A 16,849-nucleotide genomic window follows, 5' to 3' on the forward strand; every position below is an offset into this window, starting at 1 on the left:
AACAGATGTGGTCATGTTTGAATCTTTCTTCTTTCTACTGCATTTTTTTTTCAATGGATATTATTAAATACTGAAGAAAAAACTAGAAATACATTCTGCATGCCCATGAGCAGAATGTCGAGCCCACCAGCACCTTTTCTAAGTGTGACCATGACTTTAGACCTAGGGATCTGGTTCTTCATTCGTGCCAAGTTACATCAAAACCCCACCATGCATGAAGAAGAAATGCTCTGAAAAAACTTCAATTTGACCTCAAACTATGACCTTGACCTTTGAGATATGAACATGGGGTTTATGCATGACACTCCTTCTCAATGAGGTAAACATTCATGCCAAATATAAACAAGATTGGTCCATGCACATCAAAGTTATGGTCCGGACAAAATCGGATGGACGCACGCACACACCCCAACCAGCCAAAAGTGACGACTATATTGAGCTCACCGCAAACGGGCTTGACAAAAAAAACCCCACAAACTATCAGTCCAAGCAAGATCTAAAATCACAATCAAAAGAATTATACAGTGCTGATTATGTCAAACTTAAAAACAAATTATTTCACATTTTTCTACTTACATTGGTGATCTTGAACATTCTGTAGTCGTATGTACGGATATTGGAGTATGATGTTATCTCAACAATGATATCTCCATATTGCTTTGACTCTCCCACTTCATCCGGCCAGTACTGCTCACACTTTATCTGTAAATGTAAAAATAAAGATAATATTACTTACTTTATACAAATTAAACAATATGAAGTATAGTAATTTTCTATCAATATGTAACTAGATAAGAAAGCATAAATGGCAAGAACTTCATACATTAACTGATAATGGAGTCTAGCTTTGATACAGACTACCTTTGTTAAGCAGCAAACCCCATAGCGCAATGGCCCTTATACTGACACCACTCCTATATAAAACAAACTGTCAATAGATTTGAACTCATTACATATTTGATATTTTGCAGAAAAAATTACCATACTGTGTCAACTTGTTAACTTTTAATTATTTACTTTCTAAATTGCAGAATTTATAAGCTTCAGATAATTAATGTCCCTATTATACACATACACAATAGCAAAATAATTAAATTATGAGAACAGGGCCAACATTTTCAGTACTAAAGGTCATAATTTTGACTGCAGAGACACAAAGGTAAATTAGAATGATGAAGCCCAAAGGGCAACAATGTAGAGTCAATAATTTGTTGACACATCGCTAACATTTCAGCCAATTAAAACAAGTTTCATTTCAATATCTTGACCCAAACTAAAGCTATCTAACAACAAGACCTATTACTATTAGTGACAAATGCCCCCGAAGCGTTCCCAAGAATGCTACAGTTTTCTACGCAAAATATGCCAATAGTTTAGATATGAATCATTCTGTGACCTTGACCTGAGAGACCAGGGTCGTAAGCACGACACAACTTCTCACTATGGTTAACACTTGTGTCAAATTATTTTGAAATACCCCCTACGAATATTGGAAGTTACAGCCCAGACCACCTTGGGCAATGGTTGAATAAGAAAACTGCTATGGAGACAAAGTCTTCTAAGTTATATCAGTGAATGCATGGAAATATTATCAGTATCAATCCTGTTATATCACCTTCTGTCCCTCCTTGCATAGTGTTAACATGACAACCACAGACACATTCTGTTCCCATATCATTCTCCAGAAATCATCAATCGTTCCTGGGATAGGGCCTTGACAACCAATATATTCCCGAGGTGAACTGTACCCCTATAAAGAAATAAAAATAAATCACTCGTAAAACCGTTACAAATTAGTGCCTAGCATAGGTTCTGGCAACCAATATAATCCCATGATGAATTACATTCCTGTAAAGATAGACAGTAAAATATATTTAAACAACATTACAGTACACACTTCAATCTTCAAAGAAGTCTCAGATCTAGAGAGACAGCACTGTATATACATATATCGTTAACATATCCTTCAAACAAATTTTGCATGCATTACAAGTTGCCCTGTAAACAATAGCTGTCTGATCGCGCTAAATTTTTCTCAGTTCTTGACTCTGAATTTGAGCTTTGCCGGTAAAAACTTGATAAAACTTTAACCAAAGAATTCTAAGTTAAAAAGGGGCATAACTCTGTCAAAATTCAAGTCAGAGTTATGGGGATTGTTTCTCTTGGAGCAGACTTTGATAATAAATAAATATTTTAAGTTTCAAATCAAAAGCTTTGATAGTAACAGAGATATTTGATTTTATCAAAAGCTTTAACCTACGGCAATGCCGACGCCAGGGACTTTTTCTTCAAAGTCGAGCTAAAAAACTATTTCACTCACAGGAAGATAGTTGGCATTGATGTAGTCAGAACTATCATCCTCTCCATTTGTACTTAACTTCACTCTTGTATGGTCAACTAGAAAATATCATACAACATATCACATATTTATATAAGAAAGAGCACATTTTTAATACACTTTGCTTATTTCCTTAATATCAAATTTTAATCAATACAAAAGAAAAACCCTGGAAGTTCAAGTGTATTTTACTGAAACAAGGGCATTTCTTATAAAATATTTCAGTTTTAAAACCGAGATGAAAATTTTTGAATCATAAATCTACCAATATATGTCACTACCAAAAGGTGCATATATAACCATGGAATATATGGATTGGTAGGGTGACAATCTGGGGATATCAAAAGGTGAGGTGGGACCCATTTGTTAACAAGGCATGTTATATACCAAATTGTTCGGTAATGTCTGTAGTATCTGGAAATGCCGGCATAAATTGGCAAATATGGTGGCGTTCTGAGAAATCCAAGATGGTGTCCAAGATGGCCGCCATAAATTGCCAATTTCGTGAAAATTTTATGTAACAGTGTGGGAGTTTTATTTATAAAGTTAATGTTTAATATTTGCATGGATATTATTTGTATTATAATGTACTTTATATTGGAATATAGCAGGGACCACTTCAAGGTCAAGGTCAAGGTCAAGGTCATTTCAAGGTCAAAGTACAAAAAGCACCCAAAAAATTATATTTTCTACTTATTTTTTCTAATTTTAAATGATTTTTACATTCGCTTTGGTTATAGATGTAATAGCGAAATTAGTAATTGTATGTTTTTCATTTAAAAGTTATAATTTGATAAAGAGTATTCATTTGTTGTGGAAACAAATACCTTTCATACCAGTACATGGTGTCCAAAAGTGACCAAAAAGTCGCTGTTTCCATGAAAATTTAATGTTTAAATGTTCCAGATTAATTTTAAAGGTAAGCTAAATGTTTGCATGAATATTATCATTCTATTTTTTATGTTATATATCAAATTGACATACAATGCTGACTACACTACTTCAAGGTCAATGTCAAGGATTCGTTTCAAGGTCAAAATACAGAAATATCCCACACAATTTGATATTTCCACTCTATATAAAGATGTTATATCAAATATGGCCAAAATTGTTCTGAACAAAGCATGTAATTGGAAATATGATGTAATTAATATACATCATGGACCAGTTCTCCTTCTTTTCGCCAAAATATTTTATCAGATGATCTCCTAAAAACTGAAACAACGTAGCTTTAATTGCTCTTGGAACACTTTACAAGGATATAATATGAAATAAAGAAACATGACTTGTATGTGTTTGTTTAAACGTTAGACGTTTTCAACTAAAGAGTCGGTCGGTTCCAGGAATCGTACTTATGACCTTCAGTCAATGAAAGGCTACAGTGATTTAAGAAAGCGACTCCAAGAACTGGAGCACGAGTTAGTCGAATTTTATATTTTAACCGCTAAACATGAGGTACATTATTTAAAAGAAAAGTCTGCTGCAAAGAGCACTGAAATTCAGGCAGGACAATGCCTATATAATGTATTAGAGGATTCCGACCTACATTTAGTGTGTATGTATGCTTAACATAATATTTTGTGGCAAGATTCATTTAGAATTTAAATAACGATTAGTGTATCTTTTATATTTCGACTAAACACCCGCTTCAACAGTATTTAAAACAACTTTATAATTTGTAAAATTCTTCCTCATGTGGCCAACGTAAACAAGTTCATTTAGTGTATTTTACCGACTTGTTGGGTAAATTAATCTTACCTCGTATCGGAAAAAATATTACTGGAAGGGCGAAGTTACCTGTATAGACCAGGTCCAAAAATGCTTTCAGCATCGCCGCTTTTGTGAGGTAAATGATAAAATTCTATCTATTAAAAAAGGAGATGGGGCAATTTGATCTGCAAACAGTAGTAATAACCTACAACCTACAATGCCGGTCAATCCCTCCCATCCAACCGTCTTTTGAAAGTGAAGGAAAGGAAAACAATATTTTACAGATGGCAAAACTTATATCATTTTTCTCAATAAGTGTTACTTATATAGATACATTTCTTAGCGTATAAAACTGTTTTAATGAATATCATAATGTAATCAGCTATAGTAACAAATGAAAGATGTTACTTTACATATTACAACTGAAGTTTTTGTGGAGTCAAAATTCAAATGTCAGGATGCAAATTATAAAAATCCGTCATGATAACATGCATTTTATAAAGAAGTATAGTTTGATATTAAGGTCACTAAGGTGATAATAGAATTTAGGCAAAATATTGCCTATAGGAACAACATCCAAGCAGGGACAGTTGGATTTCAGTTCTGTTGGATGTTGTTTCTGTTCTAAACAAGAAAATAAAACAGAAATAGATCCCAAAAACCTTGATTTGATTCTTTGTTAGCTGTTTGCAAAATTCGAAATGACAAGATAGCTCAAAATAGTGTTGTAAATGGAAAGCGATTCATTCCGAGAAAGTATAACTATGATACCTTAAGTCGTGCTGCTCTAAATGTGTTCACCCATTCTATAACAAACAAAAGAAGCTGCCAATCAGATGATATACATCAGACAGCAAAAAAAACAAAAAAAAAACAGAAAAAACACTAGATCTTCAGACAGACGCATGTTACCATTTAGCAGTTCTTTCAGACCCTGGACAAACAAAGAATATTTACAGTTACTTAACAAGGTTCAACTAATAAAATATAACTCATTGCTTTAATTACACCTTTTTTAGACCAAAGCTATAACAACAAAATAATAAATAACTCGACATATTTTTCACCCTTCACCTAATATCAATTTATACCCTTATCATGCTGGAAATTCTGCTTCGGACATGTAGATCTGTCACCCTCCCAGATCTGTGCAGTTGATCATGATCTGCACTGTTCACCATTTAGTCAGTATCTTTTTCAAAGCACCCTGGACAAATACATTATAGAAATTTAGCAGGGTAAGGCTTAAACAAGGCTTCAACATAATATAAAATTATAACTCTTGTGCTTTTAAAGTCTTGAGGTCCACCTGTTTTGATAGACCAACAGACATACTGAATGACAAACAGGCAGAAAAAATAAAACTAAATGCGTCTTCTTCTTACTGTCCACTATCTAGAAACCAAGTTTCATGAAAAAACCTCTTGCACTTCATAATTATCACAGAATTGACATTTTTATGCCTTTAACTTCTTGTAGTTATTCAGCAACACAACAAAGAGTGGTAGATCATATTGAATAAATAGTCAAATTGATCAGAAATGTGCTTGGAATCACTCTCTAGCCAGTTTGGCTGCAACTTTGCCAACAAAATAAGTTTCTAAGATAATCTGATGCAGTAAGGCAGTATATTCTGCAAAATTCACTGGTAAAAACAAGATAGATTTTTCACTCTTTTCACCTAAAATTATTTCAATTTATTTAACCCTTATCATGCTGGACATGATTGATTCTGCTTTACACAAGAGTAGATCATGAGCCTGCACATCTGTGCAGTCTGATCAAGATCTACACTGTTCGCCATTCAATCAGTATCTTTTTGATAAGCACCCCTTTTAACATTTAATGGTACTACCCAAATTAAAAGAAGGACCAGTCCATTTAGAAACTTAGCAGGTTAAAGGTTAATATTTCAATTAAGTGCCCCCAAACTTACACGGTATGACATTGATGTATCTGTTTCTCATTCTGTTCTCCTCCCTGTCAGCTGCCTCACATGCATGCTTCGGACGCAGCATTTTCAAATCCTGTAATTTATATACAGAAATAAATGTTTCCCACTTTTGTTAATTCTGATAAGTTTATTTATTTTGTATTGTATAAGTACAAGTAAATCTTGCATGAATATAAATAGCCTAAAATTACAGTATTATTTCAATAGTATGTAGTACCAAAACAATTCTGCCAATAAAACATCAGCTCCAAAAGTGCTTAAAATGTTAACTGTAGCATTGAGTTGGTGTTATTCTACATGTCTGAAAAACTGAGTGATGGCATTACACTATTGAACTTAAAATATAGAATAAAGCCAAGATCCAGCAAACTGAAACGTAAATCAAACAACAAATAAATAACAACATGTGTGTTAACCTATAAAACTGTCACTGTTTCTACCTTTATCAAGATTAAATATATGATCAATTAAAATTGTGTCCACAGGACACGGATGCCTCCACATACTGAGCCATCCTCTAAATAGCTAAGTTTTTAGTATAGACCATCTTCATGTAAATGATGTTCCACTAAAAGTTTGAAGCAAATTGTATTCAGATAAGGTTGAAAATCTGAGCAACACTGAATCCATTCTTTTGGGAGGCACTGAACACACCAAATTTCTCCACTATGGCCTATTTTGTGAAATAAAGAAAGGGCCATACTTCTAGAAAAAAATAACAAATCAGGGTAATACTGTGGGAGGAGTTGGACAAAGATTCAAGAGTATTTCGGTGAATGTACAACGCTATATGCCTCCAAATAGGGGGATTGAAAATTTTGACATGAAAAATTGTCATAATCGCTTGAAATTTTGATCTCCTTATCATCTCAAACAAGCTTATTCTAATGAAGTGCTATTGTGCGACAAGGTCAAAAAGCTCATTTTGGCCTTCTGGGCCATAACTCGGACCATATAGGGATCTGGCCAGTTCAAGAAAGGAACCGAGATCTTATGGTGATACAAGTTAGTGTGCAAGTTGGTTAAAATAAAACATAAATGAAAACCACTATCGTGCAGACAGAAATTGTATACGGACGCACGCACGCACAGACGACGGACGACGGGTGATCACAAAAGCTCACCTTGTCACTATGTGACAGGTGAGCTAAAAATGACAGGCATCATCGAAGTATGTTGGTTCATATTTATTTCAAGTTTCATGAAATTCTACCAGCTTGTTACTGAGAAATTGCTGCAGACGTGGATTTTTCATTAAATCAATGGCAATAACTCTAAGGGAAATTGACCAATTAAAAAACAAAATCTTGACGGGCATCTTCGTAGTATGTTGGTGTATGTTTATTTCAAGTTTTATGAAATTCAACCTGATAGTTACTGAGAAATGGCTGCGGACGGACATTTTTGGGCATTTTTCATTAAATCAAGGGCAATAACTCTAAGGAAAATTGACCAATCAAAAAAACAACTTGACGGGCATCATCGCAGTATGTTGGTTCATGTTTATTTCAAGTTTCATGAAATTCTACCAGCTGGTTACTGAGATATGGCTGCGGACGGACGCACGCACGGACGTGACGGACGGACAACGCCATTTCAATACCCCCTCCCGATTTCATCGGCGGGGGATAATAATAGATAAACACATACTGTTGCTATAAGAGATAATATATAACACATACTGTTGCTGTAACAGATAAACACATACTGTTTCTATAAGAGATAATAGAAAAATACATACTGTTGCTGTAGCAGATAAACACATACTATTTCTATAAGAGATAATAGATAAACACATACTGTTGCTATAAGAGATAATAGAAAAACACATACTGTTGCTGTAACAGATATTAGAAAAACACATACTGTTTCTATAAGAGATAATAGCAAAACACATACTGTTGCTATAAGAGATAATTGATAAACACATACTGTGGCTATAAGAGATAACAAGAGGGCCATGATGGCCCTATATCGCTCACCTGTTATCATTGCACTTGAGGACAAGAAGGTCCTCAGAAAAAATATCTAAGTCCAAAGGACAGGAACAACAAAGGGAAGAAATTAAACTAAAAAGAAAAAAAAAATTCTTACAAGGTACAGATATGTCGAAATACACCTAAAAATTGGAGGTACCATTCATGTTGTACCACAGAAAAGTGGTCTCGGTTTTTCCCTACGGCCAATAATAAAAAATAAAAAAGTTACTAAAAACAAGCTATTTATAGTAATGTAAAAGGGAAGTAATTAAAAACCCATTTTAACAAAAGAAGGATCTGCCAAATAAATCTGTTGACATAAATGAAATTCCAGATCAGTATCTTCATTAGTTACGGAGATATACCCATTTTAATTTAAAATAAAGGGAGGTAATATGACATAAAATCAGTCCATGGTTATCTACCATTGGCTCAGTCCAACTAATGACAATTAAATCTAAGTTAAAAAGGGGCATAACTCTGTCAAAATTCAAATCAGAGTTATGGGAATTGTTTCTCCTGGTGCAGATTTTGATAATAAATTAATATTTTAAGTCTCAAATCAAAAGCTTTGATAGTAACAGAGATATTTGACTTTATCAAAAGCTTTAACCTACGGCGACGCTGATGCCAGGGACGTTTTCTTCAAAGTCGAGCTAAAAAATGAATTCACTCACAGGAAGGTAGTTGGCATTGATGTAGTCAGAACTGTCGTTCTCTCCATTTGTACTTAACATCACTCTTGTATGGTCAACTAGAAAATATCATATACAACATATCAGATAATTATACAAGAGGGCCATGATGGCCCTATATCGCTCACCTGAGTTTAATTGCTTTCTTGAAAAAAATTCTTTGCTAAAGCTAAACAAGTAACCCCATGGAGTGGGGTCAATTTGACCCCGGGGATCATGATTTGAACAAATTTTGTAGAAGTCTACTAGGCAAGGCTACATGTCAAATATCTAAGATCTAGGCCTTGTAAATGTAAAATCAAGAGAACCCTGAGGCGGGGTCAATTTTGACCCCGGGGTTCATGATTGAACAAATTTTGTAGAGGTCCACTAGGCAATACTACATGTGAAATATCTAAGCTCTAGGCCTTCTGGTTTATTTTTAGAAATTTTGTGAAGATTTTCCTATGTAAAATAAAGTGACCGCTGGGGCGAGGTCAATTTTGACTCCGGGGTCATAATTTGAATAAATTTAGTAGAGGTCCACTAGGCAATACTACATGTCAAATATCTAAGCTCTAGGGCTTCTGGTTTTTGATAAGAAGATTTTTAAGTGTTTCCTATGTAAAATCAAGTGACTCCTGGGGCGGGGTCAATTTTGACCCCGAGGTCATGATTTGAACAAACATGGTAGAGGTCTACTAGGCAATGCTTCACACCAAATATCTAAGCTCTAGGACTTCTGGTTTTTTGAGAAGAAGATTTTTAACGTTTTTCCTTTTGGTTGCCATGGCAACCAGAGTTCCGCATGGAATTCAATTCTTTGAATAATTTTGAAAGGAGGCCGACCAAGGATCATTTCTGTAAAGTTTGGTATAATTCTGCCCAGTGGTTTTCAAGAAGAAGATTTTTTGAGATATTGTTGACGCACGACGGACGACGGACATCAAGCGGTGACAATAGCTCACCTTGTCACTTCGTGACAGGTGAGCTAACAAGAAAGAGAACATTCTTGATATACTTTCCTAATTTCCTTAATATCAAATTTTAATCAATACAAAAAGAAAACCCTGGAAGTTCAAGTGTATTTTACTGAAACAAGGGCATTTCTAGAAAAGATTTCAGTTTTAAAACCGAGATGAAAAGTTTTGAATCATAAATCTACCAATATATGTCTCAACCAAAAGGTGCATATATAACCATGGAAAATATGGATAAACATTTTTGATGCCTTAATAACCATATTTTTAGATATAACAACCAAATATTAATAACTCGCATATTCTTTACCTTGCCCTATATCTTTAACCCTTATCATGCCGGATTCTGCTATTGGGACCAGTGTAGATCATGATCAGCCTGCACATCCGTGCAGTCTGATCATGATCTGCACTTGGCGCCATTTAGTCAGTATCTTTTTCAAAGCACCCCCGACAAATTCATTATAGAAATTTAGCAGGGTAAGGGTTAAACAAGGTTTCAACATATAACTCTTGTGCTTTTAAAGCCAACAAAGGTCCACCTGTTTTGATAGACCAACAGACATACTGAATGACAAACACGCAGAAAGAATAAAACTAAATGCATCTTATTCTTACTGTCCTCTATCTATAAAACAAGTTTCATGAAAAACCTCTTGTACTTCATAATTATCACAGAATTGACGTTTTTATGCCTTTAACTTCTTGTAGTTATAGCATGTATAGCAAAGCATATTACTTATTCAGCAACACAACAAAGAGTGGTAGATCATATTGAATAAATAGTCAAATTGATCAGAAATGTGCTTGGAATCACTCTCTAGCGAGTTTCGTATATGGCCTAAATCTGGTGGTTGCTACATACCCTAGTGTTTTTGTTACCAGTAACAAATGTTCTGTGTCTTAGTAACAAAATGTAACATCAGAACCTCCAGATTTCAGCCATATCTAACATTCACTGGTAAAAACAAGATAGATTTTTCACATTTTTCACCAAAAAATATTTCAATTTATTTAACCCTTATCATGCTGGACATGACTGATTCTGCTTTACACCAGAGTAGATCATGAGCCTGCACATCTGTGCAGTCTGATCAAGATCTACACTGTTCCCCATTCAATCAGTATCTTTTTGATAAGCACCCTTTTTAACATTTAATGGTACTATCCAAATTAAAAGAAGGACCAGTCCATTTAGAAATATAGCAGTGTAAGGGTTAATATTTCAATTAAGCGCCACTGAACTTACACGGTATGATATTGATGTATCTGTTTCTCATTCTGTTCTCCTCCCTGTCAGCTGCCTCACATGCATGCTTCGGACTCAGCATTTTCAAATCCTGTAATTTATATACAGAAATAAATGTTTCCCACTTTTGTTAATTCTGATAAGCTTATTTTGTGTTGTATAAGTACAAGTAAATCTTGCATGAATATAAATAATAACATGTGTGTTAACCTATAAAACTGTCACTGTTTCTACCTTTATAAAGATTAAATATATGATCAATTAAAATTGTGTCCACAGGACACGGATGCCTCCACATACTGAGCCATGCTCTAAATAGCTAAGTTTTTAGTACACATCATCTTCATATAAATTATGTTCCACTGAAAGTTTGAAGCAAATTGTATTCAGATAAGGTTGAAAATCTGAGCAACACTGAATCCATTCTTTTGGAAGGAACTGAACACACCAAATTTCTCCACTATGGCCTATTTTGTGAAATAAAGAAAGGGCCATACCTCTAGAAAACAAGAGGACCATGATGGTCCTGAATCGCTCACCTCTTCCCACATGACCTAGTTTTGAGTATGACGTCGTTTTTTCTATTATTTGACATAGTGACCTAGTTTGAGCTCATGTGACCCAGATTTGGAACTTGACCTAGATATTATCAAGATAAAAATTCTGACCAATTTTCATGAAGATCTCAGGAAAAATATGGCCTCTAGAGAGGTCACAAGGTTTTTCTATTTTTATACCTGCTGGCCTAGTTTTTGACCGCTCGGGACACAGTTTCGAAACTGACCTAGATATCATCAAGGTGAACATTCAGATCAATTTTCATGAATAGCCATTGAAAAATATGGCCTCTAGAGAGGTCAAAAGATTTTAATAATTTTAGACCTAATGACCTAGTTTTTGACCCAGTTTCAAATTTAACCTAGATATCATCAAGATGAACATTCAGACCAACTTTCATACAGATCCCATGAAAAGTATGGCCTCTAGAGAGGTCACAAGGTTTTTTTATTATTTGACCTACTGACCTAGTTTTTGATGGCTCATGACCCAGTTTCAAACTTGTCCTAGATATCATCAAGGTGAACCTTCTGACCAATTTTTATGGAGATCCATTCACAAGTATGGCCTCTAGAGAGGTCACAAGGTTTTTCTATTTTTAGACCTACTGACCTAGTTTTAGACCGTACATGATCCTGTTTCGAACTTGACCTAGATATCATCAAGATGAACATTCAGACCAATTTTCATACAGATCCCATGAAAAATATGGTCTTTAGAGAGGTCACAAGGTTTTTCTATTATTTGACCTACTGACCTAGTTTTTGAAGGCACATGACCCACTTTTAAACTTGACGTAGATATCATCAAGATGAACATTCAGACCAACTTTCATACAGATCCCATGAAAAATATGGCCTCTAGAGAGGTCACAAGGTTTTTCTATTATTTGACCTACTGACCTAGTTTTTGTCGGCACGTGACCCACTTTCAAACTTGACCTAGATATCATCAAGGTGAACATTCTGACTAATTTTCATGAAGATCTCATGAAATATATGGCCTCTAGAGAGGTCACAAGATTTTTCTATTTTTAGACCAACTGACCTAGTTTTTGACCGCACGTGACCCAGTTTCGAATTTGGCCTAGATATCATCAAGATAAACATTCAGACAAACTTTCATACAGATCCCATGAAAAATATGGCCTTTAGAGAGGTCACAAGGTTTTTCTATTATTTGACCTACTGACCTAGTTTTTGATTGCACGTGAATCAGTTTCAAACTTGACCTAGATATCATCAAGGTGAACGTTCGGACCAATTTTCATGAAGATCTTGTGAAATATATGGCCTCTAGAGAGGTCACATGGTTTTTCTATTTTTAGACCTACTGACCTAGTTTTTGAAGGCACGTGACTCAGTTTCAAATTTGACCTAGATATCATCAAGGTGAACATTCAAATCAATTTTCATGAAGATCTTGTGAAATATATGGCCTCTAGAGAGGTCACAAGGTTTTTCTATTTTTAGACCTACTGACCTAGTTTCTGAAGACACGTGACCCAGTTTCAAACTTGAACTAGATATCATCAAGATGAACATTCTGACCAACTTTCATAAAGATCCCATGAAAAATGTGACCTCTAGATTGGTCACAAACAAAAGTTTACGGACGCACGCACGGACGGACGACGGACACCGCGCGATCACAAAAGCTCACCTTGTCACTTTGTGACAGGTGAGCTAAAAATAACAAATCAGGGTAATACTGTGGGAGGAGTTGGACACACAAGATTTCAAGACGTATTTCCGGATGAATGTACAACGCTATATGCCTCAAATATAAATGTGGGGATATGAAAATTTTGACACATGAAAAAAATTGTCATAAAATCAGCTTGAAATTTGTTGATCAAACAAGCATTAATATCATAAATGAAGCTGCTATTGTGCCGACAAGGTCAAAATAGCTAATTTTGGTCCTTTCAGGGGCCATAACTCTGGAACCCATAATGGGATCTGGCCAGTTCAAGAAAGGAACCGAGATCTTATGGTGATACAAGTTGTTTTACAAGTTTGGTTAAAATAAAAACATAAATGAAACCACTATCGTGCAGACAAGAAATTGTTGACGGACGGACGGACGCACGCACGCATGCACAGGCGACGGACGACGGGTGATCACAAAAGCTCACCTTGTCACTATGTGACAGGTGAGCTAAAAATGACAGGCATCATCAAAGTATGTTGGTTCATATTTATTTCAAGTTTCATGAAATTCTACCAGCTTGCTACTGAGAAATTGCTGCAGACGTGGATTTTCATTAAATCAATGGCAATAACTCTAAGGGAAATTGACCAATCAAAAAAAAAACTTGACGGGCATCATCGCAGTATGTTGGTGCATGTTTATTTCAAGTTTTATGAAATTCTACCTGACAGTTACTGAGAAATGGCTGCGGACGGACATTTTTGGGCATTTTTCATTAAATCAAGGGCAATAACTCTAAGGAAAATTTACCAATCAAAAAAAAAAAAAAAACTTGACGGGCATCATCGCTGTATGTTGGTTCATGTTTATTTTAAGTTTCATGAAATTCTACCAGCTAGTTACTGAGATATGGCTGCGGACTGACGCACGCACGGACGTGACGGACCGACAACGCCATTTCAATACCCCCCTCCCGATTTCATCGGCGGGGGATAATAATAGATAAACACATACTGTTGCTATAAGAGATAATATATAACACATACTGTTGCTGTAACAGATAAACACATACTGTTTCTATAAGAGATAATAGAAAAACACATACTGTTTCTATAAGAGATAATAGATAAACACATACTGTTGCTATAAGAGATAATAGAAAAACACATACTGTTGCTGTAACAGATATTAGAAAAACACATACTGTTTCTATAAGAGATAATAGCAAAACACATACTGTTGCTATAAGAGATAATTGATAAACACATACTGTTGCTATAAGAGATAACAAGAGGGCCATGATGACTCTATATCGCTCACCTGTTATCATTGCACTTGAGGACAAGAAGGTCCTCGGAAAAAATATCTAAGTCCAAAGGACAGGAACAACAAAGGGAAGAAATTAAACCAAAAAGAAAAAAAAATTCTTACAAGGTACAGATATGTCGAAATACACCTAAAAATTGGAGGTACCATTCATGTTGTACCACAGAAAAGTGGTCTCGGTTTTTCCCTACGGCCAATAATAAAAAATAAAAAAGTTACTAAAAACAAGCTATTTATAGTAACGTAAAAGGGAAGTTATTAAAAAAAATGATTGTAAGTTAACAAAAGAAGGATCTGCCAAATAAATCTATTGACATAAATGAAATTTCAGATCAGTATCTTCATTAGTTACGGAGATATACCCATTTTAATTTGAAATAAAGGGAGGTAATTTGACATAAAATCAGTCCATAGTTATCTACCATTGGCTCAGTCCAACTAATGACAATTAAATCTAAGTTAAAAAGGGGCATAACTCTGTCAAAATTCAATCAGAGTTATGGGGATAATTTCTCCTGGTGCAGACTTTGATAATAAATAAATATTTTAAGTTTCAAATCAAAAGCTTTGATAGTAACAGAGATATTTGACTTTATCAAAAGCTTTAACCTACGGCGACGCTGATGCCAGGGACTTTTTCTTCAAAGTCGAGCTAAAAAATGAACTCACTCACAGGAAGGTAGTTGGCATTGATGTAGTCAGAACTGTCGTCCTCTCCATTTGTACTTAACTTCACTCTTGTATGGTCAACTAGAAAATATCATATACAACATATCAGATAATTATATAAGAAAGAGAACATTCTTGATATACTTTCCTTATTTCCTTAATATCAAATTTTAATCAATACAAAAAGAAAACCCTGGAAGTTCAAGTGTATTTTACTGAAACAAGGGCATTTCTAAAAAAGATTTCAGTTTTAAAACCGAGATGAAAAATTTTGAATCATAAATCTACCAATATATGTCTCAACCAAAAGGTGCATATATAACCATGGAAAATATGGATAAACATTTTTGATGCCTTAATAACCATATTTTTAGATATAACAACAAAATATTAATAACTCGCATATTCTTTACCTTGCCCTATATCTTTAACCTTATCATGCCGGATTCTGCACTTGGCGCCATTTAGTCAGTATCTTTTTCAAAGCACCCCCGACAAATTCATTATAGAAATTTAGCAGGGTAAGGGTCAAACAAGGTTTCAACATATAACTCTTGTGCTTTTAAAGTCATCAAAGGCCCACCTGTTTTGATAGACCAACAGACATACTGAATGACAAACACGCAGAAAGAATAAAACTAAATGCGTCTTATTCTTACTGTCCTCTATCTATAAAACAAGTTTCACGAAAAACCTCTTGTACTTCATAATTATCACAGAATTGACGTTTTTATGCTTTAACTTTTTGTAGTTATAGCATGTATAGCAAAGCATATTACTTATTCAGCAACACAACAAAGAGTGGTAGATCATATTGAATAAATAGTCAAATTGATCAGAAATGTGCTTGGAATCACTCTCTAGCGAGTTTCGTATATGGCCTAAATTTGGTGGTTGCTACATACCCTAGTATTTTTGTTACCAGTAACAAATGTTCTGTGTCTTAGTAACAAAATGTAACATCAGAACCTTCAGATTTGAGCCATATCTAACATTCACTGGTAAAAACAAGATAGATTTTTCACTTTTTTCACCTAAAAATATTTCAATTTATTTAACCCTTATCATGCTGGACACGATTGATTCTGCTTTACACCAGAGTAGATCATGAGCCTGCACATCTGTGCAGTCTGATCAAGATCTACACTGTTCGCCATTCAATCAGTATCTTTTTGATAAGCACCCCTTTTAACATTTAATGGTACTATCCAAATTAAAAGAAGGACCAGTCCATTTAGAAATATAGCAGTGTAAGGTTTAATATTTCAATTAAGCGTCCCTGAACTTACACGGTATGATATTGGTGTATCTGTTTCTCATTCTGTTCTCCTCCCTGTCAGCTGCCTCACATGCATGCTTCGGACTCAGCGTTTTCAAATCCTGTAATTTATATACAGAAATAAATGTTTCCCACTTTTGTTAATTCTGATAAGCTTATTTTGTATTGTATAAGTACAAGTAAATCTTGCATGAATATAAATAGCCTACAATTATAGTATTATTTCAATAGTATGTAGTACCAAAACAATTCTGCCACTAAAACATCAGCTCCCAAAGTGCTTAAAATGTTAACTGTAGCATTGAGTTGGTGTTATTCTACATGTCTGAAAAACTGAGTGATGGCATTACACTATTGAACTTAAAACATAGAATAAAGCCAAGATCCAGCAAATGAAACGTAAATCAAACAACAAATAAATAACTACATGTGTGTTAACCTATAAAACAGTGAGTGTCACTGTTTCTACCTTTATGAAGA

At 34.7% G+C, this 16,849-nt stretch overlaps 1 protein-coding gene across 2 annotated transcripts in view; it reads right to left on the reverse strand.

Annotated features, from left to right (window-relative positions):
- LOC123551979 (receptor-type tyrosine-protein phosphatase O-like) overlaps positions 1-16,849 on the reverse strand; it is a 31,823-nt gene that overhangs the window by 10,189 nt on the left and 4,785 nt on the right. For both annotated transcript variants that reach the window (XM_053541522.1, XM_053541523.1), the window contains 8 exons: positions 16,380-16,470; positions 15,095-15,171; positions 10,885-10,975; positions 8,659-8,735; positions 5,985-6,075; positions 2,321-2,397; positions 1,616-1,750; positions 577-702 (listed from right to left, as the gene is read on the reverse strand). In XM_053541522.1, the coding sequence (XP_053397497.1) occupies positions 577-702; positions 1,616-1,750; positions 2,321-2,397; positions 5,985-6,075; positions 8,659-8,735; positions 10,885-10,975; positions 15,095-15,171; positions 16,380-16,470 (765 nt within the window). The remainder of the gene's footprint in view (positions 1-576; positions 703-1,615; positions 1,751-2,320; positions 2,398-5,984; positions 6,076-8,658; positions 8,736-10,884; positions 10,976-15,094; positions 15,172-16,379; positions 16,471-16,849) is intronic.

This window comes from Mercenaria mercenaria, chromosome 4 (genome assembly GCF_021730395.1).
Source record: "Mercenaria mercenaria strain notata chromosome 4, MADL_Memer_1, whole genome shotgun sequence".
Taxonomy (NCBI): Eukaryota; Metazoa; Mollusca; class Bivalvia; order Venerida; family Veneridae; genus Mercenaria; species Mercenaria mercenaria.